The sequence below is a fragment of the Eschrichtius robustus genome, chromosome 3, assembly GCF_028021215.1.
Source record: "Eschrichtius robustus isolate mEscRob2 chromosome 3, mEscRob2.pri, whole genome shotgun sequence".
Lineage (NCBI taxonomy): Eukaryota > Metazoa > Chordata > Mammalia > Artiodactyla > Eschrichtiidae > Eschrichtius > Eschrichtius robustus.
Window position 1 is genome coordinate 38512208 of NC_090826.1, and position 24504 is coordinate 38536711.

The 24504-nt window shown below is 44.5% G+C and overlaps 1 protein-coding gene and 1 non-coding gene across 2 annotated transcripts; one reads left to right on the plus strand and one right to left on the minus strand.

Moving 5' to 3' along the window:
• Positions 1-311: 311 nt before the first annotated feature.
• LURAP1 (leucine rich adaptor protein 1) lies at positions 312-11187 on the plus strand. Its single transcript, XM_068537944.1, has 2 exons — positions 312-509; positions 10666-11187. Exons 1-2 carry the CDS (start codon positions 312-314, stop codon positions 11185-11187), a joined length of 720 nt encoding a protein of 239 aa, XP_068394045.1.
• A 6006-nt stretch (positions 11188-17193) lies between these two features.
• On the minus strand, positions 17194-17300 carry LOC137763251 (U6 spliceosomal RNA). Its single transcript, XR_011073794.1, has one exon. It is a non-coding gene; the product is annotated as a U6 spliceosomal RNA (small nuclear RNA).
• Between the last annotated feature and the right edge of the window lie 7204 nt (positions 17301-24504).

A 24504-nucleotide genomic window follows, 5' to 3' on the forward strand; every position in this document is an offset into this window, starting at 1 on the left:
GCATATCCAGCATCGCCCAGCCTCACCCATTCCGGAGCCAGAGTCAGGAGAAGGCGCTGAGCTCTTTCAGGTGCATATCCAGCATCGCCCAGCCTCACCCATTCCGGAGCCAGAGGTTGTGCGCAGCACTCGAATGTACACACACACCCTCTGCGCGGCTTTTCTGAGTGTTACGGCGCCCTCCTCCTGCCCCCACACAGCGCGGGCGGGGACCCACCGGTTCCGCTCTGCACTAGCTGCTGTGAAAGCAGGACCCCCAGGAGCGGGATCCCGGCGTCCGGTCGCCCAACCCTGTTCAGGCTTAGGCCCGCATGGAGGGGACTGCGGAGTCCCAGACGCCTGACCTGCGAGACGTGGAGGGCAAGGTGGGCAGGAAGACCCCTGAAGGGCTGCTCCGCGGGCTGCGAGGCGAGTGGGAGACGGGAACCTCTGGCGCCCTGCTGCTCCCGGGGGCGCCTAGCACGGGCCACAGCCTGGGGGACAAGATCATGGCGCTGAGGATGGAGCTGGTGAGTGTGGGCTACACGGGCCAGGGGCACGGAGTCTCCAGCATGGGGCCGGAAGGGATGGACTCGCGTCCCCAGAATTGGGCTGGAGAGGAGGGAGTTAAAATCCCCCGCCTAAGTCCTCAGGATTCCGATCAGATCTATCTTTAAGCCCTGGGGTCCATTAATTGCATTCCCCACGAAGGGTGAGTGGAGTATTGATGGGCCCTGAGCACTCGGGGTGGGAGGCTCAGGGTTTTTTCAGTTGGTGTTTTTTTGTTTTTTTTTTTTTTTGGCCAAATAATTGGGAGGGGAGAGGTGAGGATTAGGAAGCACTGAGAACCTAGCACAGCACAAATCTTCCCCCTCTCCCCTCACTTTGGGGCTACCTCTGCCCCCAGCCACCATTATAGGGCAACCAGTTTTTTCTCCTCTTGCAAACTGGGCCCAGGGTTTGTTCCTCAGAGGCTCCAGTATCCACCACAAGACTCAGCACAGAAGAGATTTGGGTGAAAACTGCCTGGGCTAGGGCCACTAAAAACATCCTCTTTCCCCAACATTCCCCCACACCCACTTAAAATATTTGAAAGTTCCTAGAACCTTAGCAGACACAGAGTAGCAGCACCTGCAGTGTTGGTCCCATCACTGCAGACTCAGTCTCCTTCCTACCAACCCCCAAGTACACTGGATATTTGCATCGCATCTGCACTTCCTTGGGGAGAAGAGGAGAAAGCAGGCACCCAACCCCTTCCCTGTTGCTGCTGGTCTAGATTCAGAGCCAAAAGGGCAGTTGGAGCCTCCCAGGCTCCCTAGCGCCCTGGTTCTGTTGAAGGGGGTGATTTACACCTGCCACCACTTTGCGGCCAATTCTAGGGAACTGAGGAATTGCCAGCCACTTTCTGGCCCACAACCAGGAGCCCACAGTGAGTGTGTCAACTAACAGGTCTTCCTGGAGCCCCACTGTGCCCAGCTCTGTGCCAGGCTGAGCTGTGTGTGTGTGTGTGTGTATGGAGGGGGTGCCTTTGGGAGGGAGGTCATGGGCGCTACCTGACAGCCTGAGAGGCTGGGAGGAGAGATTTGTGGGCAAAGCAATCAGGAAAGGCTCCCTGGGGGAAGGATTTGAATGCCATATGTGCACTTGGCCTTGAAGTTTGGAAGCTATTGCCAAATTCTCCAGAGTAGGGCTGTAACTGTGCCCACCTAAGGGAGGGGTCTGGCTTTGCCTCAGTGTACAAACTTTAGCTCAGGGCCCAGAAAGAGCTAACTTAGAATGTCTTGCTTTGGAAACTAACTTTCACCAAGTGCATGTGCCAGGTATCATGCTGAACATTTTACAAGATATTCTTTTAGTCCTCACAGAGATTTATTAGGTAGGTGATATTTTACAGATGAAGAAACTGAGGCACAGAGAGGCTAAGTAACTGCCCAAGTCATACAGAAAGTAAAAAGCAGAGCCAGGCTTTGAACCCAGGTGATTTGCCTACACTTTACATCTTCACCATTGAGACCAGCTTTGTGCCAGATGCATTAAATGCCTTTCATGTCATTGGAGTGAGAAAAGCAGTCATTATTTTCCCATTTCACAGAGCAAACATGCTTGCAGGTGTTAAGGGCCTTGCCTGAGCTAATACTGGGAGGAGCCATGCCTAGTCTCTCTGGCTCTCTTTTCTGTCTTTGGTGGAGATTACCTGTTCATAAACTTTAAGGGGTACGTTTTACTTTTGATTGGGTCTCTCTGCATTCCTGACCTAGCCTGGCTTGGGGCCCAAGGCTGCCCACACAGAACTCAAGGGAGGGAGCCTTCTGGGGTCCAGCACAGGGAGAGGCTCCCTATGTGCCCCAAGGATTCCTACTCCATTTCTTTCTCCCTCCTCGGCAGAGGTATCTTAGGTTTCTTTATGCACTCTGCCCTACCCACTGGGTGGCACCCAGGGGGACAAGGGTGGGGCAGGGGGGTTTCCCCTGGAGCCGCTTGTGGCAGAACTAGTCCAAGCCCTCTAAGTACTGTCCTTCAACTGTCCCTCACTCAGCTTTCCTGCAGGGAGGGGGCAGGCCTGCCCTTGAGGCCAAGGTCATCAGTGCCTCTAGGCCTCTCCCTCCCCTACTCAAAAGTTGACTGAACCAGACAGACTCCGGGATTTGTGGGAAGGGGAAACAATGGCAACTTCCCCTACTTAATCCTCCCACCCAGAGAACTGTTGCTATGACAACCCACCCCCACAGAGCACTTTGAGAAAAAGCTTTAGGCAAGGAGAGAGAAGGCATGGGTTCAAGTCCTGACTCTGCTCCTGAATGATTTTGTGATCTTGAGCAGAGCCCTGACTCTCTTGGCCTCAGTTTTTCTACCTCCTGGGGGAGGGGGCGAGGGGAAAGAGGGGTAACAATAGTCTGGGAATCTCATTCTAAAACCAGGGAGCTAGGACTGAGATCTGTAGGCTTTTATCCCAGGGCTTGATTTAGATTGAGCCATGAGTGAGCCATACTTGTGATCTTAGGGCTGGTCAGAGGGTTTGATGTGTACATGTTAAGGGGAAGAATGGGGAACCTGAATCCCCCTGGGGAGAGAATTGGGTTGGAGTGGCCTCTGAGGCTGCATCTCTCCTGAGCTGTTTATCCCCTTTCTGTTTCCAAAGAGATGGTGTGAAATGACTGTTTCTTTTTCTGGCAAGAAAGCCTTGCTTTCTTCTATTCTGGGCAGTGATGCTGTCACAGTCAGGGAATCCCACTGTCACAGGCCTATAGAATCTGGTCCTCAGATTCATTTGCCACCAACATGATAAAACCCAGCCCCCTGAACCCTAGGACCAGCAGAGGGACCAAGGATAGTAAAGGCAAGAGAATCATAGAACTGAATCTGACCTACCCAATCCTAGGCTAAGCACCATAAACGAACTGGGCAGGACCTGCTGCTCTCAGGGAGCTCATAGTCTGGGTTAGGGAAGAGAGAGACAGACTAGCCACTCTGGCACAGGTGCTGTTGGAACTCAGGGAGGACTTCCTGGAAGAGTCTTCATTATAGAGTGACATGGTCAGATTTGTGCTCTGGAAAGGCACAACTGAACTGGAGAAGACAAGCTGTTTCTTCTGGTTGGAATGACTCTCCATGGCTTTGTCTGGCTAAGTCCCACTTGACCTTCAAGTCTCAGCTCATGTCCTTTATTCTAGGAAGCATTTCCTTACTCCTCTGGTTATGGTCCTCTAGGTACCCACAGCTCTCTGTGCAGCGTTTGCATCCCCTGGCATTTTCTGCACTGAATTTTAAGTGCTTGTGTCATTGTCTTATTGTCTTACCCACTAGACTGTGAACTCTCTGAGGGCAAGAAAGGTGTCTTTTCTTGCTTTATCTACACAATGCCATGCCTATAAGAAACACTCAATAAATATTGTTCCATGACTGAATGGCTTAATTCCACCTTAAGGAAGTGTAGGGAAGACTTCCTAGAGGAGGTGGCATTTGAGTTGTGCCTTGAATAAAGTCAGTGGGAATTCCAGTTCAAGATGGCACATTAAACACATGTATTTACCTCCATTCCCCCCTGAAACTCCACTAAAAGCCAGGAGAAAGATTATTTTTAAAGCCATGAAGCCATTATGACAAGAACAGGAGAGAATATGATAGGAACAAAATTTTGGATGCTGAAAGCAGAAGGAAGAGTAGTAACTAACTTAGTATACTTGAAAAAAGCTGAATTCCAAGCCAGCAATGAGGAAAGTTGAAAAGAAACCCATTTTGCACCTCAAAGGTCTCAGGAGTTGGTCTCAGATATTTCTAGATCTGAGTGTGCAAATAGAGCTGAATACAAAAGGGTTGATGAATGTCTGTTTAAGAATCATACTCGGGGGCTACCCTGGTGGTGCAGTGGTTGAGAGTCTGCCTGCCAATGCAGGGGACACGGGTTCGAGCCCTGGTCTGGGAAGATCCCACATGCTGCGGAGCAACTAGGCCCGTGAGCCACAATTACTGAGCCTGCACGTCTGGAGCCTGTGCTCCACAACAAGAGAGGCTGCGATAACGAAAGGCCCGCCCACCGCGATGAAGAGTGGCCCCCACTTGCCGCAACTAGAGAAAGCCCTCGCACAGAAACAAAGACCCAACACAGCCATAAATAAATAAATAAACCCAAAGTTTAAAAAAAAAAAAAAAAAGAATCATACTCGGGGGCTTCCCTAGTGGTGCAGTGGTTGGGAATCCGCCTGCCAATGCAGGGGACATGGGTTTGAGCCCTGGTCCAGGAAGGTCCCACGTGCTGCAGAGCAACTAAGCCTGTGTGCCACAACTACTGAGCCTGTGCTCTAGGGCCCGCGAGCCACAACTACTGAGCCCATGCGGCTAGAGCCTGTGCTCCGCAACAAGAGAAGCCACCGCAATGAGAAGCCCACACACCACAACGAAGAGTAGCCCCCACTCACCGAAACCCGAGAAAGCCCGCGTGCAGCAATGAAGACCTAACGCAGCCAAAAATAAATAAATTTAAAAAAAATACTGGTTTTCATTTATATTAGTGATATAAAATTGGGAAAAAAAAAAGAATCCTACTCAGGGGACTTCCCTGGTGGTCCAGTGGTAAAGAATCCACCTTACAATGCAGGGGACGTAGGTTCAATCCCTGCTCAGGGAACTAAGATCCTACATGCCACGGGGCAACTAAGCCCGTGCACCACGACTACTGAGCTCACGCACCTCAACGAGAGAGCCCACGTGCTGCAAACTACAGAGCCCACGCGCTCTGGAGCCCACGCACCACAACTAGAGAGAGAAAACCCACGTGCAACAGCTAGAGAGAAGCCTGCACGCCGCAACGAAGAGCCCACGTGCTGCAACTAAAGACCTGATGCAGGCAAAAATAAATTAAATAAACAAATAAAAAATCTTAAAAAAAAAAAGAAAATATTAAAAAAAAAAAAAAAAGGGACTTCCCTGGTGGCAGAGTGGCTAAAAATCCACCTGCCAATGCAGGGGACACGGGTTTGATCTCTGATCCGGGAAGATCCGACATGCCGCAGAACAGCTAAGGCCGTGCGCCACAGCTATGGAACCTGCGCTCTAGAGCCCGCGAGCCACAACTGCTGAAGCCTACATGCCTAGAGACCATGCTCTGCAACAAGAGAAGCCACCGCAATGAGAACCCTGCGCACTGCAACGAAGAGTAGCCCCCACTAGCCGCAACTAGAGAAAGCCTGTGTGCAGCAACGAAGACCCAACGCAGCCATAAATAAATAAATAAATAAATAAATAAATAAATAAACAAATAAATAAATAAAATTTATTAAAAAAAATAAAAGAATCATACTTGGGACTTCCCTGGTGTTCCAGTGGTTGAGAATCCATCTTGCAATGCAGAGGACGCCAGTTCAATCCCTGATCCGGGAACTAAGATCCCACATGCTGCGGGGCAACTAAGCCCGCGCACCACAACTAGAGAGCCTATGTGCTATGGAGCCTGCGCGCCACAGCTAGAGAGAAACCCACACACTGCAACGAAGAGCCCGCGCCGCAATGAAAGATCCTGGCGTGCCACATCTAACACCCAACGCAGCCAAAAACTAAATAAATAAATTACTAAAAAAAAAAAAGAATCGTACTCTAAGAATCCCTCCCCAACTGGGCAACCAAGTGCCCACAACTCCTTTATCATCGCAGAAGACTGGAAATGTAAGTTTTGGAAAGAATAGAACAGAAGGAAGGGAGGAAGGGGAAGGGAAGAAGACTGGAAGGCAGGAAGGAAGAGAAGGAGGGAAGGAAGGAGGAAAGAGGAAAGGAAGGGGGGAGAAAACAAAGCAGGAGAAGCATTTTTAGTATGAAAAGTTTTGTTTAATACATTTAGTTTGGTCATGGACTACATGGTTTCATTGTTAATAAATTTGTCCCCAGCACGAAATAATTGAAGATAATCTCTTTTATCCTGTGTCATTAATAGTCTGTGCAGTCTGTGGTACTTGAGTTATTTATGTCCACATCTCCTTACTGAAACTGTAAGCTTCTGTTAAGCAGGGAGAGTTTCTCCATTATCTTTGTAATTATTAGAAAATCCAGGTACCCAATAATCATTTGTTTAATTGAATTCAACAAATATTCTTCCAAACGTTGTGATGTTCTTCCAAAAACACAAATAATTTCAGGTAGAAAATTTTCTGTGCTTATGCCATAGTAGATAAGTTAACCATAGTAATATGTAAAGCCAAATAGCTACCATTTATTGATTAGTGAATACTTGTCAGGCAGTATGCTATGCCTGTTAATGATCCTTCTATTTCTGAAAATAAACCTTTAATTAGATAGTATCCTCTTTTTACAATGAAGAAATGATGGTTTAAAGGGAAAAAAATATTCCAATTTCATATGACTCATTAATGGCAAAACTGGAACTTGAATCCAGGTCTGTTTAATTCCAGTGCCTATATTTTTCTCAGTGTACAAATACTTAGTCTGATTTCTGGCTTATCATTGTAGGTGTGACTAAAGCAGTTATTTCCTGAATAATTCAATAAACATTTATCAAGTAATATATATTTAAAAAATAATAGAACCAAAGGTCTCCAGGTTGGGAGACACCAAGCAGAGTTTGAGAGCAAGAGGGATTAAATTAAAATATACTAAATGCGGGCTTCCCTGGTGGTGCAGTGGTTGAGAATCCGCCTGCCAATGCAGGGGACACGGGTTCGAGCCCTGATCCGGGAAGATCCCACATGCCGTGAAGCAACTAAGCCCGTGCAACACAACTACTGAGCCTGCGCGTCTGGAGCCTGTGCTCCGCAACAAGAGAGGCCACGATAGTGAGAGGCCCGCGCACCGCGATGAAGAGTGGCCCCTGCTCGCGGCAACTAGAGAAAGCCCTCGCACAGAAACGAAGACCCAACACAGCTAAAAATAAATAAATAAATAAATAAATTTATTTATTTAAAAAAAAAAATACTAAATGCTATTTAATACCCCTCCCAGCCTTTGCCTTACTTGGCTCCCATAACATTGGCAGCTTTGCTTACATTATACTCTCTAGATGGGTATAATATAATGAATGTGATGAACCCAAGAAAAAAAAAACACACATGCAAGGTACTACCTACAGGCCTTACCCAATCAAACATCCTAGCAAAATAACCCTTAGTGAGGTTCAGAGCTGGCAAGCCTCAGGCACAGAGAGTTTCCAATCAGCTTTTTAGAGACCACGCTGAAGTATGAGCAGCAGCTAAAGATTATAAAACATCTGATGAAGCCCTTTAACTATATAGACCTATACAAACAGAAAAAAGCAACTTGAATAAAATGGAGATAATTCAGGAAGATAAGAACTTAAACAATCATTAATTATATCCTTAAAGAGATGAGATAATATTGCAGCCATGAACAAAAACAGGAAGTTATTAAAAAACATTCAGAGAACTAGAAACAACTCTTGGAAATAAAAACATGATAGGAAAAAAATGAAAAACTCAGTAGAAGGGTTGATAATGTTGAAATATTTCACAAACTAGAATACATATAGGGAGAGATGAAAGAGAAAAAAAATAGAGGATACTTTCAGGGTGCCCTCTATCTAAATAATGGTATTTCCAGAAAGAACAAAAAAACATATATTGGAGAAGAAATAATCATCAATGAAATAATTGAAGAAAATCTCCAGAACTGAAGCTCTGAGTTTACAGATTAAAAGAGCCCAACAAGTGATGAATTCAGTGGATGAAAACAGAATCACACCATGGCAAATTACTGTGATAATTTAGAAAACTGGGCACCAAGAGAAGATCCTAAGAACTTCTAGAAAGAGTGGCAAGGTGGTCACATACAAAAAGTCAGAAATCAGAATGGCATCAGACTTTTTAAGTGTAACACTGAAAATTAGAAGACAATGGAACAATGGTCTAAATTCTGAAGAAAAATTATTTTCAACCTAGATTTCTATACTCAGCTAAACAGTCAACAGTGTGAGGAGCAAATAACATTTTAAAGGCATGTGAAGCTTCAACAAATATACCTCCTATGCAGGTATAGTCTATGCAGACTTTCTCAGGAAGCTACTGGAGGAAAAGCACCACACACATGAAGGAGTAATCAATAAAGAAGATCTGGGATCCAGGAAACAGGGATCCAGCTCAGGAGAGAGGCAAAGTTGAATCCCCAAGGTGATAGTGAAGGGAGATCTCTGGAGGACAGTTGTGCAGCAGGGACAGATTGGAGCAGATCAGAAGGCTCCTAAAGAGCTGCCTGTAAGAAGATGGAATAGATAGAACATATGTTGTGTTTAAAAGCCTTGAGATGGAAATTCAGACAACAGGGAGAGAGTTTAGGGAAGACTTACTGATAATGATATACCAAACTAAGCAAAATAGTAGCAGTAGTAATAATTATTATTATCTAAAAAGGAAAGCTTAAAGTTGTAAGAAAGGAAAAGTAACCATAGTAAACCGTATGGCTTAGCTGTGAATAGCATTTCCAAATCCTAATGAGGTAAATGCTGAATAATTAATTTTATTGCATATATTGGGCATATGGGGAGATGGGAAGGGTATGAGTATGGCAGAGGAGTAGGGAGTAGGATGAAAGAGTTAAATCCTTAAACTTCTATTGTGTGTGAAGTCAATAGAAAATACCTAAAACTTAAAAATCAATAAGTAGTTATTTGGAAATTAGAAGGTAAGTACCAAAATAAACAGCTAAAAAAGCGATAGTAGCTGTCTTTGGAAAGTGGGATTTAGGACTAGGATGGGGGAACTGTTACTTTTCATAATAAATCTTTGAGAAGTGTTTGCTTCTTTAATCTATGTACATCTATCACTTTTATTAAAAGTAAAGCTAGGGAATTCCCTGGTGTCGCAATGGATAGGCCTCTGCACTCCCAATGCAGGGGGCCCAGGTTCGATCCCTGGTCAGGGAACTAGATCCCACATGCATGGTGCAACTAAGAGTTCACATGCCACAACTAAGGAGCCTGCATGCTGCAGCTAAGGAGCTGGCAAGCCTCAACTAAGGGGCTGGCAAGCCACGACTAAGGAGCCCGTGAGCCACAACTAAGGAGCCTGCCTGCTGCAACTAAGACCTGGTGCAACCAAATAAATAAATAAATATTTAAAAAAAAAAAGTAAACCTAGGACTTCCCTGGCGGTCCAGTGGTTGACACTCCATGCTTCCACTACGGAGGCTGCAGGTTTGGTCTCTGGTCGGGGAGCTGGGATCCCACATGCTGCACAGTGCAGCCAAAAAAAAAAAAGTAAAGCTAAATAAAATGAAATTTTAAAAGTTGTGTGTGGCAGGACCTGGGGTTCCCACAGAAATATGCTAGAGGTGAAGTTAGAGGGATGGGCAAGAGCTGTATTACGACAGGCTTTTGAATACCTGCTGCTAAAGTGCTTAGATTTTATTCTCTAAGAGCAGTGCAAAGCCCGAAAAGGTTCTTGAGCAAGGGAGGGACAAGTTCACACTTGTGCTTGGGGAAGACAACTCAGTGCATCTGAGCTAGAAGGGACCCTAGAGATTACCCAGTAAGTCAAACTTACTCCCAGTGCAGACAAGGAGACTGGTGTATAGTGGAGGGAAGCCCCGAATCCCCAGCCAGTGAGATTCTGACCCTTTGAAGCTCTAGCCAACCCTTCCCTCCCACAGCAGCTGCTACCAACAGCCTGAAGAAGGACCAGGTTAGCGCCTTCTTTACCCCCCCAGCTCCTGCCTCATTTTGGCCCAGTCTACTTCCCAATTAACACTTGGCCGCCTATCAGGCTACTCTTTGGATGACTGCTTCTAAGTCTTACTGGTGAATCTGGACTGGTTCAATAGTTAATACCCTATCTGTGAAGTTCAAATCTCAGTAGGATTGGATTTTAATACTTAACACTTACCGAGATTTTACTCTGTACCAGGCACAGTGCTCAGTGCCTAAAAGACAACATCACAAAATTCTCTCAGCCACCCTGTGCAGTGAGTGACCTAACCCTATTTCACAAACAAGGAAACCCAGGCTCAAAGAAGGTAAGAAAGTTGCCCACAGTCATATAGCTAATCAGTTGTAGAGCTGAGATTTTAAACAGCAGTCTCTCTGCTTCTAAAGCCTATACTCCAAACCATTCTATTTCCATGCTTCTTGAAAGTGAAGCATAGTTGGTTAGATCACAAGGTAGAGGCCTCTAGAAACATTGGGGAAACCTGTGGCCCAGAACCTGGAACTGATTCCTTCTCCCACTCCCCTAGGCTTACCTGCGAGCCATCGACGTGAAGATCCTACAGCAGCTGGTGACCTTGAACGAGGGCATTGAGGCAGTGCGCTGGCTGTTGGAGGAGCGGGGGACGTTGACCAGCCACTGCAGCAGCCTCACCAGCAGCCAATATAGCCTGACAGGCGGGAGCCCAGGCCGTTCAAGGCGAGGCAGCTGGGACAGCCTGCCAGACACCAGCTCCACTGACCGGCTGGACAGTGTCTCCATTGGCAGCTTCCTGGACACAGTGGCCCCCAGCGAGCTGGATGAACAGGGCCCCCCCGGGGCTCCCCGTCCCGAGATGGACTGGGCAAAGGCTATACCCGGTGGGGAGAGGGCCAGGACTGAGGTGGACCTGACAGCCACCAGGCTAGGAAGCTTGAGGGCTGTGTGGAAGCCCCCAGGGGAGGGGCTCCAAGGTGGACCTTCTGAGCCACCAGAGGATGAGAGTACCAAGCTGGGCTTTGAGACCCACTGGTACTGGGGCCAGTGCCAGGATGATGTGACCTTCCTGTAACAACTCTTCCACCCTTTTGTTCTCCTATGGCTCTTTCATCGCTAGGCCCTGGTCTCCCTCAAATTTATTCTCCCTCAATCTGGGATTAGGAAGAGGCTGCATTGAGATCAGTTACCATGGAAACCTGGCCTCACCATCTCTCTGGTCCCTGGGGAGGCTCTGCCTTTATCCTTCAATTATTGGGTCCCTAGAGCTATTTTCATGGATACATTGACTCTAGAGGCTTGACCTGTGGCTCCAGGTGTGATGGTATCTCTTCCCCTTTCCTCCCAACTGGGATTTGATGGTTTAGCATCCCTGCGAGATCACTGATGAAGAGATGGGGGTATAATTGCCTCACCCAACATCTAGGAGCCTTGGCTCCCCTCTTGGCCAGGATGGAGGATTGTGGAGGGACATGGACATTCAAGGCCAACCCTCTATGGATTGGCCCTCCCAGAAGCCTTTGGGGTTGGTAGAGCCACCCCTTCCTGCCTGGTGAGTGATGTCATTTCCTGCCAGGATGGATTAGCCTTTCCTCTGTACCAGTCTTTTAGTGATGATAGGTCAGTATAGGGGTGTCTGAGCCCCTGCTGCTAAGTGAGACCATATCACTTATTCTCCCTACCATTACTTCTTGTGAATGGGAACATACCACCCTCCTCGCAGGAAAGTTTCTCAGTCAGATGTTTGTACTTCTTCTCAGAGAGGTTCTTAGTATTTAAACAGGGAGTTCTCATTTTATCCTAGGGATTCTCACTTCCTCTCTGACCACACGCCTGTCTGCTGCCAGCATTCCTATATCTGTGCTTTTAGGGAGGAAACTGGCAGGAGCCTCCAACTACAGCTCTCAAAAGTCTGTTTGGCCTGCCCTGCCACAGTCCCCTGTCTTACTCTGTCCCTGGGTTGCCCCCATTCTTGTATTCTGGCTCCAAATCTGTCTGTCAGGAGGTTCAGCCTTTGTGTTTCCACACCTTCTCGGTTTCCACTTTGGGCCTCATACCTTTTATATGCAGATGAGTCCCTCAGCCTTCTCTCTCCAAGGCTGATGGGAGCCAGAGGGAGGAGAAGCTTGGGGTGTACCAGAATCTCCGAAAGGGGGAGGTATCTTCTCAGATCCTGTGATTCCCCTGCCCCCATCCTGCCCCAGACCTTCCACCATTGGTTACTAGGATGCCTGCCTGAGGCCAGGACACAACGAATCCCCTTGTCTGGGTTACAATGGGGGGTGTGGCAGAGAAAGACAGAGGCTCTTTGGTCCTAGGGCCCACATCCTGGGAGGGGGGAGAGTAGGAGGGAAAGGCTGCTTTCCTTCCTCCCTTAGAGCAAGCTTTAGACTCCCGGGACCTGCAGAGGGAGCAGGGCACTGGCTCTGGGCCTGGGTCCCAGGGCCCTAGTGAATTACACCAAAGGAGGGACTCAGGGAACCTGCCAACCTGGGGCTCAGGGAGGAGACAGGCCCAGAGAGAGGGTGGGGACAAAGGCTGTGGCTGATGTCAGAGTATGAATTATTGGAGATTAACTCTTTGAACCCCAGGTAACTGCCCCTATGTTGGTCCCTGTCTTTCCTGGGCCCTGAAACTAGATTATTGGAAGGCAAAAAGGAGAAAAAAGGATGTCAGGTAATCCTTGCCTATTTGCTGTGCCCTCGTGAGTTGGAGGAGTCTTCCTCAAATCCTGGAATAACTCCTGCAGTTTCTCTACTTTTCATTCTATGCTGAGGAAGGGACGGAAGCCAAGTTGATTATCTCCAGTTCCCCTAAACTCCTCAAGTCTGGTTCTGCAACCCCCCACCCCAATCCTTTTGGGGCAATACATTTCCTCCTCTCCTCTCAAAGTGATTGAAATCTCTAAAGAATATCCGTTAAGTCTCTTCTTTGCTGCCCACCAGCCCTCTCCTTACCCCTCTGGGTCTTGGGGCTCCTGAGCTCCCCTCAGGCTGGGAATTCAAATATCCTTTCCCAATACCCTGACTCTGTTGCCATTTTGTGGTGACTTATGGGTAACTACCTTTCCACGTGGAACCCTTGTATTCCTTTTCGAAGCTTTCTTATTCATTTAATCTACAAACTTCTGAGCTGAAGAGGTTGTCCGCCCTCTTGTGACCATTATGCACCATTGCTGGAATAGCTGGGTGAAACCTTCAGGCTCAAATATAACCTTAAAGAAGACCAGCCCTCTCATTGCACAGACAGGTTAGAGAGACAGGCCTACAGAAGGCAGAGACTTGACCAGTGTCACCCATGGTAAATCTGTGACAACGCTCAGGTTAAAGAACCCAGATCGCCTGCCTGCCAGCCTGTCCACCCACAATTCCATCACTTGACCAGACTGTTTCCCCACCCCACCCTGTCACCACCCAAGCCCAAAGGATCTGAAAGCAATTTTCTCCCTGTTTTAATAGGTTCTTACCCCACCCTAGAGAGGCAGCTCGGTATTTAGAGAAAGAGCCACAGGCTCTGAGGAAAGAGACCCTGGACCAGGACTGGGTAAAGGGTGCATTAATATGGACCACAGATATAAGGAAGATCAATCTTGGACCAACTATTTTTCTGGGAAGGTAGGGCGAGTAGGCCCAGACATCATGGGGGCAGAACTCAACATTCCAGACCTGGACGTGAGAAGCAGGGGATAGCGGTGGGAGATGAGAGAGAAATCCAGTTGGGTCTTGTGGAGTCGGGGAGCTCCAAAGTCAGGGGATTACAGCTCAGCTGGACTGGCATCTGAGGGTATTGAGGGGTTGCAGAGGTGGGTGAGTGGGGCTGCCTGGGAACTCCAGGTAGCCTAGACATCCCGTCTCAATACCTTAAACTCCATTTCACTACTAGAGAAGCCCAGGAACCCTGGTAAGCACACATTCTTGGTCCCTCCTACCTGCCTCTGGACTGACTTTAAGGCTTAGCTCTCCTGTTAGTTTAGACCTTTCCGGGTTATGAGGAGGACCTGTTTAGGAGCTCAAAGAAGAAAAGGGTGAAAAGGGAGAGAGATGCAGAGAGACAAAAGAGAATGGGATGAAAACGGAGGCTTGAAGATATGATCAGAGGGAGCATATTATCCTCCAAGTGGGCTGGGGACTTGTCAGGGCTCGGGGTAAAGGCAGAGATGACAGAGCTCTTGGCAGCTGCAGAAACAGTGCCTGGGAGTATAAGGGGTGGTGCTGGCTGGGACTAGTCCACCAAGGAGACGAGACCATGTGAATGGGCAAGTGTAAGAGCCTGCATTTAGGATGGGGTGGTGAACTTGAGCACTGGACTGACTGGAAGCTCAGTGGCAGCTTAGGTGAGAAATGCTTGGATCTTGCATTGGATGCAGGCTCACTCTGTGCATGGTGCCAGGCACATACTGGATGTTCAGTGACACCTGTTGAATGGAGGAATGAATGTAAACCCACGAAGAGATGTGACTTATAGTTTAAAAAGTGGTTAATTAGGTAGTAATAGGTAATTTAAAGTATTATTCCATTTAATTCTTAGCAACACTGTAAACAATGCATTATTAACAGATCATAAGTGAACTACGGTAGGAACCTACGTCAGTCTGACTGCAGGGGCTTCCAGGAAGTCTTCTCTGATTCCCCACTCCCCTCTCTCACAGACCTTACGCTTCTAGGAGAACAGGTTATGCTGCCCAGCAGCAGGGCCACTGTACATGTTTCCTATTGCTGCTGTGACAAACTACCACAAACTTAACAGCTTAAAACAACACAAATGTGTTATCTTACAGTTCTGGAGGTCACAAGTCCGAAATCAATTTCATTGGGTTAAGTTAAAAGTTAAGGTGTTGGCAGGCCTCTTCTGGAGAGTCTCTCCTGGAGACTCTAGGGGGCAATCCATTTATTTGCCTTTTCTAGCTTCTGGAGGCTGTTTGCATTCCTTGGCTCATGGCCCCTTCCTCCATCTTCAAAGCTAGCAGCATAGTATTTCTTCTCTCTGACCTCTGCTTCCATTCTTACATCTTTCTCTAATTCTGTCTCCTCTTAGGAGGATTACTTTGTGATTACATATCCTTGTGCTTACATTGGGCCCACTGGGATAATCCAGGATCATCTCCCCATCTCAAGATCCCTAATTTAACCATATCTTCCAAGTCCTTTTTGCCATATAAAGTAAAATATTCTCAGATTCTGGGGATGAGGACTTGAACATCTTTGGAGGAAGGACCACTATTCAGCCTTCCACAAGCAGAGATGGAGGGTGGGCAGGAGGATGCATCCACACCCAGAAGGAGCCTCTATGCTTTGTCTAGCCTCCTTAGGCCTGGAGTGAGAGGTGGTGCCAAGGGGAGCTAGCCAGGCCCAGGCCCCATGTCTGGAGAATGGCAAGTGCCTCCTGCATCTTCACTACCAAGGAGAGCTGAGAGTGAAGGTCAGACTCGGGAGAAATTCTGTTTAGGGAACTTTTCAGGCCTGAGACGTCCCTGGTGAACATGGTGGAGGGTTCTAACAGGCTCTGTCTTCAACACTGCCTCCTCTCCACGACCATTCTGTGCTCCCCCTCAAGGCAGAAGATAATTACCAGCTAACTAGCCTGGGCTCTCTCTAGAAAGGGTAGATTAGTTGTCTCTCTTTTAAATTATTATCTTTTTATTCCTTAATAGTTAAACCATGCTCCTCAGAGCGGGGTGAACTCTCATCATCTGTTGATACTAAGTCTCTTTTTGTTTGATCTTTTTTTAATCCCTGATCCCTATCGTCATTCCTCTCCCTGACCCAGGCATACACGTTAATGTGTTCAGTATGTGTTTGGATATGTATGTATCTTTGAAAATATAAATAATTATGTGCTTATGTGTTTTAATATATATAAATAGCAAGCCAACCTTTATAATGAATTGCCCCATATTACAGTAATTTAACACAATAAAGATTTATTTTTCACTTACACAGGAGCACAGGTATTCTTGGTTGCACGGCTCTCCTTCACTGCCCATTTCAGGTCCCAGGCTCCTTCCATTTTCAGGTGGTGATAGCCTGATCCTGCATCATAAAGTTCCCTGTCAACTTTTCACCAAATTGTTTTACCATCCATTAATGACCATTTTATTAATTGGTTATTTCACTAGCAATTAAAAAATGATGATTTCCTAATGCTATTATTTTTTCTCTTATTAGTTCTAATTTTGTACAGAAAAACATTTTCACATCCTCCGGGACCATCTGGTTACCCTGAAATAAAGTTCAGACCAGAATGGCAAGATAAATGCTTAAATCTCTTCCCTTATTTATCCCTTTCAAAGTAGTAAGTTGATGTCCTAGCAACTTGGTGTTCAATGATTTTGTTTTGTTTTGCTTTCTCTTTAAATTATTGTTGTGAACTTACAGCTTTTATTTAATGTCTTTTAATCATTTGTAGTTATTTTTGTTTTCTATTATAAAAAATCTTGAGTGTAAACAATAGTAGAGAAGATAGTATAATGAATTTCCATGCATCCATCACCCAGCTTCAGTAATTATCAACTCTGGCCAATCTTGGTTTATTTATTCCCTCAGCTACTCTCCCCCAACCAAGATTATTTTGAAGCAAAACTAGATATGATTCCAGTTCATTTGTAATGTTTTAGTTTGTACCTCTAAAAGATAAGGAATTTTATTACCATTATGGCACCTGAAATTAGTAATTCCTCAATATAATAAAGTATAACTATTCAATTTTCTGATAAACTTTTTAAAAAAATTAGTATCAGGATTATGCTGGCCCCTTAAAAGAAGTTAGGAAGTGTTTCCTCCTTCTTTGTCTTCTGAAAGCATCTGTGTAAGATTGGTAGCATTGTTCAGTATTTGATAGAATTCATCGGTGAAATAATACGGGCTTGGAGTTTTCCTTGTGGGGGAGGTTTTTGATAACAAATTCAATTTCTGTGATACATATAGAGCTATTCCAACTTTTAATTTCATTTTGAGTTAGTTTTGGTAAGTTGTGTTTTTCAAAGAATTTGTTTCAATTAAGTTGTTGAATTTATTGGCATGAATTGGTTCGTAACACTGCCTTGCTATTCTTTTTTTTTTTTTTTTTTGTACATGGATCATCAAAAAATATGGAACGCTTCACAAATTTGCGTGTCATCCTTGTGCAGGGGCCATGCTAATCTTCTCTGTATCGTTCCAGTTTTAGTATATGTGCTGCCAAAGCGAGCACCTTGCTATTCTTTTAAAAAGTATTCATTGTAAAATAAAGCACAAGTGTAGAAAACACACAAAACAAATGTAAGGCTTAATGAATTATTCTAAGGCAAACACTCCTATAACCACTGCCATGTTAAGAACTAGAACCCACCCAGAAGTCCTGTCCATGTGCCTCATCCCAATTATAATCCCCTTCCTCTGCTGATAAGCAATCATTTCCTGATTACAGTATCCACTTCTTTGTATTTTATTTTATATCTTTATCATCCAAATGGACATCCTTAGATACTATAGTCTTGTCCACTTGAAAACATTTAATGTCTTTTTATTTTATTTTATCGGAGTGTAGTTGATTTACAATGTCATGTTAGTTTCAGGTGTACAGCAAAGTGATTCAGTTATACATATACATATATTTATTCTTTTTCAGATTCTTTTCTCATATAGCTGATCACAGAATACTGAGTAGAGTTCCCTGTGCTATACAGTGGGTCTTTGTTAGTTGTCTATCTTAGACAACCAACATAGTATGTATATGTTAATCCCAAGCTCCTGATTTACCCCTCCCCCACACGTCTCCCCTTTGGTAACCATAAGTTTGTTTTCGATATCTGTAAGTCTGTTTGTTTTATAAATAAGTTCACTTGTGTCATTTTTTAAAAAATTAGATTCCAAATGAGTGATATCATATGATATTTGTCTTTCTCTGTCTGACTTACTTCACTTAGTACATTTGATGTCTTTTTAAATCTCTTAAAGTCCCCCCTTCATCCCTTTCTTAATTCCTTACAATTTATTTGTTGAACAACCTGGGCCATTTGAAGTGTAGAGTTTACCACAGTCTGGATTTTGCTGATTACGTACTCATAATGCAGTTCTGAATGTTCCTGTGTTCTCAATATTTCCTGCAAGTTGGCAGCTGGATCCAGAGGCTGAATCAGACTCAGATTTGATCACTTCGGCAAGACTCTAAGAAGCACATAAATCCAGTCTCTATGCCTACAATTTTTTTCAGGTGTTGATGTTTATTGCCTGTAGCCATTAATTCGTTGAGGATGCCATTAATTCTATAATTTTATTTATTCATTGAAATACTTTCATAAAGAGAAACATCCTCTTATCTGCTATTTGGTTTCTGAGGGTACGGTTCACATAGGAAAGGCAGAATAAATGTTTGATTCTTTTTTCACCAGTTTTGAAGATAATGAATTGAATCCCTATCATCCTCCAAAGTTGACCACTTTAAAAAATACCACTATGAAAAAAATATATATCATTATGAACCTATGGATTTATATATATTTGATGGGTTTCAATCATCAATTAGAATTGTTGTCATTATTGAACTGCCAAGTGCCCCAACTTTGGCCAGTGGAGTCTCATTAAGCTGGCTCCTTGGTTCTTTTGACGTGACTCTAGTAATCTTTTTTTTTTTTTTTTTTGGCTGCGTTGGGTCTTCTTTGCTGCGCGTGGGCTCTTGGGCTTTCTCTAGTTGCAGCGAGCGGGGGCTACGCCTTGTTGCGGTGCATGGGCTTCTCATTGCGGTGGCTTCTCTTGCTGCGGAGCATGGGCTCTACAGCACCGGCTCAGTAGTTGTGGCGCACGGGCTTAGCTGCTGCCAGGGATCAAACTCATGTCCCCTGCATTGGCAGGCAGATTTTTTTTTTTTAATGTATTTTTTGGCTGCATTGGGTCTTCGATGCTGCCCGCGGGCCTTCTCTAGTTGCGGTGAGCTGGGGCTACTCTTTGTTGTGGTGCGCGGGCTTCTCATTGCGGTGGCTTCTCTTGTTGCGGAGCATGGGCTCCAGGTGAGCGGGCTTCAGTAGTTGTAGCACGTGGGCTAAGTAGTTGTGGCTTGTGGGCTCTAGAGTGCAGGCTCAGTAGTTGTGGCGCATGGGCTTAGTTGCTCTGCGGCATGTGGGATCTTCCCAGACCAGGGCTCGAACCCGTGTCCCCTGCATTGGCAGGCAGATTCTTAACCACTGTGCCACCAGGGAGGTCCCGACTCTAGTAATCTTTGATAGCTTTCCTTACTGTTTGGTTTGACAAAATATTCCTGGGTCATCTTCTATACTTCTTGCCCCAGACCGCAATCAACCATTTCTCTAAGAAGCCTTCAGTTTTTTAAGTAAGAAATTATATTTCAAGACCACCACCAGGCCTTTTCAGTGGACAGAACTACAGATTCAGTGGATAGACTATATATATAGTACACACACATACACACACTAAAATAATTCAGGAGTACATAGTGATACTTTCAATTCAAATTAAAGACTCAAGAACTTTTACTTAATCTCTTCTCTGGCTCCTTTCTTCCATACTGAGAATCTTAGTTTTTAAGGACACAGCAGATGATAGAATTAGAATATTCCATAATTACTCATTTCTTTTATCTCATACACAAAGCACTCTCAGAATAACAATATTAATACTACCACCAATATGATTACTGAAAACATTAAAAAAGTATTTTGCAAATGCACTTCCCATTCTCCACCTCATTAAACAACTTTGTAGTGAATCTACATTGTCAGGGCATATAGTCATGATATGCTATACTCTTTTTTCTTCTTAGCCCCTATGTAGTTTTAGTTCTACAAGTAATCTTTAGTTCTACAAGTAATATTCACCTTCAGTCCTTAAGTCACTCTACTCATTTTGGTTGCCTGAAGTTGGTTTTCTACTAGATTCCCCAGGAAGAGCCCTTGGGAACAGTATTCTCTGAGATCTTACATGTTAGGTCTGTGCCCTTTATACTTATTAAGTCTTTTGCTAGGTTCACACTTTACTTTCTTGAGTCTCTTAAATATGTTACTTCATTCATAAAGTATTTGAAAAGTCTAATGATAATCTAATCTTCCCTTCTAAGTCATGTGTTGTGTGTGTATTTTTTTAGATGCCCAAAGTATTTTTTTCTTTAAAGTTCAGTCATTTTATTAGAATGTCTTGGTGCTGGTCATTTGGGGACTATATTCTCAGCTTTGAAGTATGATCTTTGAATGTGCAGCTTCAAATTTTTCTTTATTTCAGGAAAATTTTCTTCAATGGTTTTTAGTGTTTGTTCTGTTCCCTTGTTTTTGTTTTCTTCTTCAGGGACTCTATCTATCTATCTATCTATCTATCTATCTATCTATCTATCTATCAACTGTCTATCTATCTATATTTTAGTCTTCTTTGCCTATTTTCAGTATTGGTCATTGTCTTTCAAATCCTTTTTACCTTTCTTCATTTCTTTTTGATTTAAAATTTTTTCTTTTCCGTTTTATTTATTTAAGGCATTATCTATTGTGTTTATTTGCTGTTGTGTACTTTCTAGTTTGGTCTTCATTTCTAAAATGATTTTTTTTCTTTCATTTCTAATTCTCTCCTGAGACCTGTCACCTCATTTCTGAGTTTTTCTTTTTTTTTTAATTATATGAAACATATATTGTTATTTATCAACATTTTAAAAAGGACATGATATAGAGCAAGTATTGTTTTCCAAACTTATTTGAGCACACAGTTATACTAATATATCACAAATAAATGGTTCTATAGGAGGAATAAATGAGAGCTCATGTGCAAGAACTAGGGAAAGGTATTAAAGAGAGACGTATTTTCAAGAGTGTGACCATCAGTAGCTTCAACTAATCATGTCTTAAACTTGACCAGTTGATTGGAATCCCCTGGCTTAGATAATAACTGATTTTTTTCTTGAGTCCAGTATAGGCAGCCCCTGAGCAGATGGCAACGTATCTTAGGAATATACAGTTTGGTGCTGAAAACAAGATACACATACATTTGAAAAAAAAAAAATATCATCTGAATGGGATGGGGACTAAGTTTGGAAAGAATTTCTCAGGGAGACCTGATTTGTGCATTTGGCTAGGAACAATTGGCCAAGAGGGTAGGGACACCATAGGATACATAAAATGGCCTTGGAAGCAAGGAATGGTGGGATTTAAAAAAAGCATACTGGCTTGCTTAAAGTGGGGGCACTAAAGTAAAGACATTTTAAGATTGAAGGAAGATCAAATTTTAGATTTGATAGGAAAGGCACTAGGACCACTGTCAATTTTTTAGTATGCTGGGTGAGGCAAGAGATTCAGGTCAAAAGATTTCAACGGGGACTTCCCTGGTGGCACAGTGGTTAAGAATCCAACTGCCAATGCAGGGCACACGGATTCGAGCCCTGGTCTGGGAAGATCCCACATGCTGCAGAGCAACTAAGCCTGTGTGCCACGACTACTGAGCCTGTGCTCTAGAGCCCGCGAGCCACAACTACTGAGCCCACGTGCCACAACTACTGAAGCCCGCGTGCCTAGAGCCTGTGCTCCACAGCAAGAGAAGCCGCAATGAGAAGCCCACGCACCAGAACGAAGACCCAACGCAGCCAATAATAAATAAATAAATTTATTTTTTTAAAAAAAAGAAGATTTGAACGTTATTTGCCTGAGATAGTGCTGAGTTTTTCTCTTTTCTTTTTTTTTAACATCTTTTTTTTAAAAAATAAATTTATTTATTTATTTGTTTGTTTATTTATTTATTTATTTATGGCTGTGTTGGGCCTTCGTTTCTGTGCGAGGGCTTTCTCCAGTTGCGGCGAGCAGGGGCCACTCTTCATCGCGGTGCATGGGCCTCTCGCTATCGCGGCCTCTCTTGTTGCGGAGCACAGGCTCCAGACGTGCAGGCTCAGTAGTTGTGGCTCACGGGCCCAGTTGCTCCGCGGCATGTGGGATCTTCCCAGACCAGGGCTCGAACCCGTGTCCCCTGCATTGGCAGGCAGATTCTTAACCACTGTGCCACCAGGGAAGCCCTTTTTTTTTTTTTTTAATTAATTTATTTATTTATGGCTGAGTTGGGTCTTTGTTGCTGCATGTGGGCTTTCTCTAGCTGTGGCAAGCGGGGGCCACTCTTCGTTGCGGTGCACAGGTTTCTCATTGTGGTGGCTTCTCCTGATGCGGAGCACGGGCTCTAGGCACACAGGCTTCAGCAGTTGCGGCACGTGGGCTCAGCAGTTGTGGCTCGCAGGCTCTAGAGCACAGGCTCAATAGTTGTGGTGCATGGGCTTAGTTGCTCCGTGGCATGTGGGATCTTCCCGGACCAGGACTCAAACCCGTGTCCCCTGCATTGGCAGGCAGACTCCCAACCACTGCACCACCAGGGAAGCCCTTTTTTTTAACATCTTTATTGGAGTATAATTGCTTTACAATGGTGTGTTAGTTTCTGCTTTATAACAAAGTGAATCAGCTATACATATGCATATATCCCCATATCTCCTCCCTCTTGCGTCTCCCTCCCACCCTCCCTATCCCACCCCTCTAGGTGGTCACAAAGCACTGAGCTGATCTCCCTGTGCTATGCAGCTGCTTCCCACTAGCTATCGGTTTTACATTTGGTAGTGTATGTATGTCCATGCCAGTCTCTCACTTCGTCCCAGCTTACCCTTCTCCCTCCCCGTGTCCTCAAGTACATTCTCTACGTCTGCGTCTTTATTCCTGTCCTGCTCCTAAGTTCTTCAAGTGCTGAGTTTTTCTAATTGGGATTTATGGTGTTCATTCATATATCATTTTCTTAGTGTCTTTTAGTTTGTTTTCAAATAGTAGGTTGCAGTTTTGATCTGTTTTCTGGCACATCTTTGTGATGTGCTTTCACTGACTATATTAATGTTATTCTTACAATTTTTTAATAATAACTTTATATGGGATTTGACCTTGATACTTTCCTATTGCTCAAAATTAGTTTTCTTGAAATTAAAGAATGAGTCAGGGTTCAGAAAAGCTTTTATAACATCACAGAGCTCCTTCTTCTGTTATTTTGTCTGGCTTGCTTCCTGGGATTTCCTGGCTCTGTTCCCCTCCTCTATGTTGGTATCCATCTTCTCTTTCTTTGTCTCTGTTGTCCCTATCCTACTATACTTGGATTCCATTCCCAGCAATTTCTCCTCAGGGCTTACTAGAAGGAAGCCCTGATGGGCTGGTTTTGACAGTTCATAGGCGCCAGACCTGCTCCAGCCCCTTAGTCCTTCTCACTGCGGGCCCCTTGCACTCACCTGCTATTTTAGACCACAGATCCCTCCTAAGTTTCATTTACTATTCTCAATTGGCCTCTCTTGATTCCAGTAAGCACCTCTTGACTCTTTTGGGGTTCTCCTGTTCTTATTCTCTTAGATACTATCCCTTTGGTTCCTTCTTTCTCCTTGCACAGATGCTAAACCCATTTAGGTCTGGTGACTATTGGTGGTTTGTCCCCACTTGCTTGTAATTTGGGGTTGTGGAGATAACTTGTCACCAAATTTTGTTGTAAATGTTGTCCATGTTTTTAAAAATTTGACTCTCCAGTTGTTGGGTCAGCTTTTACGTGGAGATCTGAAGAGACTGAAAAACTGTGCGCCATCATAACTATCATCTTCTCAGAATCCCCTCACTTTTATCCTTTGATGTCTGTAGGATTTGTAGTGACATCTTCTCTTTCATTCCTGATATGTATAATTTGTGCTGCTCCACTTTATTTTTTTTTTAAAGGCTACCATTATTATTATTTTTTAATAAATTTATTTATTTTATTTTATTTTTTGGCTGCGTTGGGTCTTCGTTGCTGCGCACGGGCTTTCTCCAGTTGCGGTGAGCGGGGGCTACTCTTTGTTGCAGTTCGTGGGCTTCTCATTGCGGTGGCTTCTCTTGTTGTGGAGCATGGGCTCTAGACATGCCAGCTCAGTAGTTGTGGTGCATGGGCTTAGTTGCTCTGCAGCATGTGGGATCTTCCCGGACCAGGGCTCAAACTTGTGTCCCCTGCATTGGCAGGCGAATTCTTAACCACTGCGCCACCAGGGAAGCCCCATTTTATTCTTTTTTCAAAATTTATATTTATATTTATTTTTGGCCGCACGGCATGTGGGATCTTATTTCCCCAACCAGGGACTGAACCCGTGCCTCCTGTAGTGCAAGCACAGAGCCCTAACCACTAGACCGCCAGGGAATTCCCCTGCTCCATTTTATTCTTGATTAATAGACTCTTGCTCAGAGTTTATCCATTTTGTTAATCTTTTTAAAGAACCAAATTTTGGCCTTATTAATTTTCTCTATTGTTTGTTTTCTATTTCATCAAATTTTACTCTAATCTTTATTATTTTTTTACCTTCTACTTTAATTTGCTCATCTTTCTCTAGCTTCTTGGGTGGAAACTTAGATCATTGATTTTAAGCCTCTATTTTTTTAATAATATAAGCTGTAAAT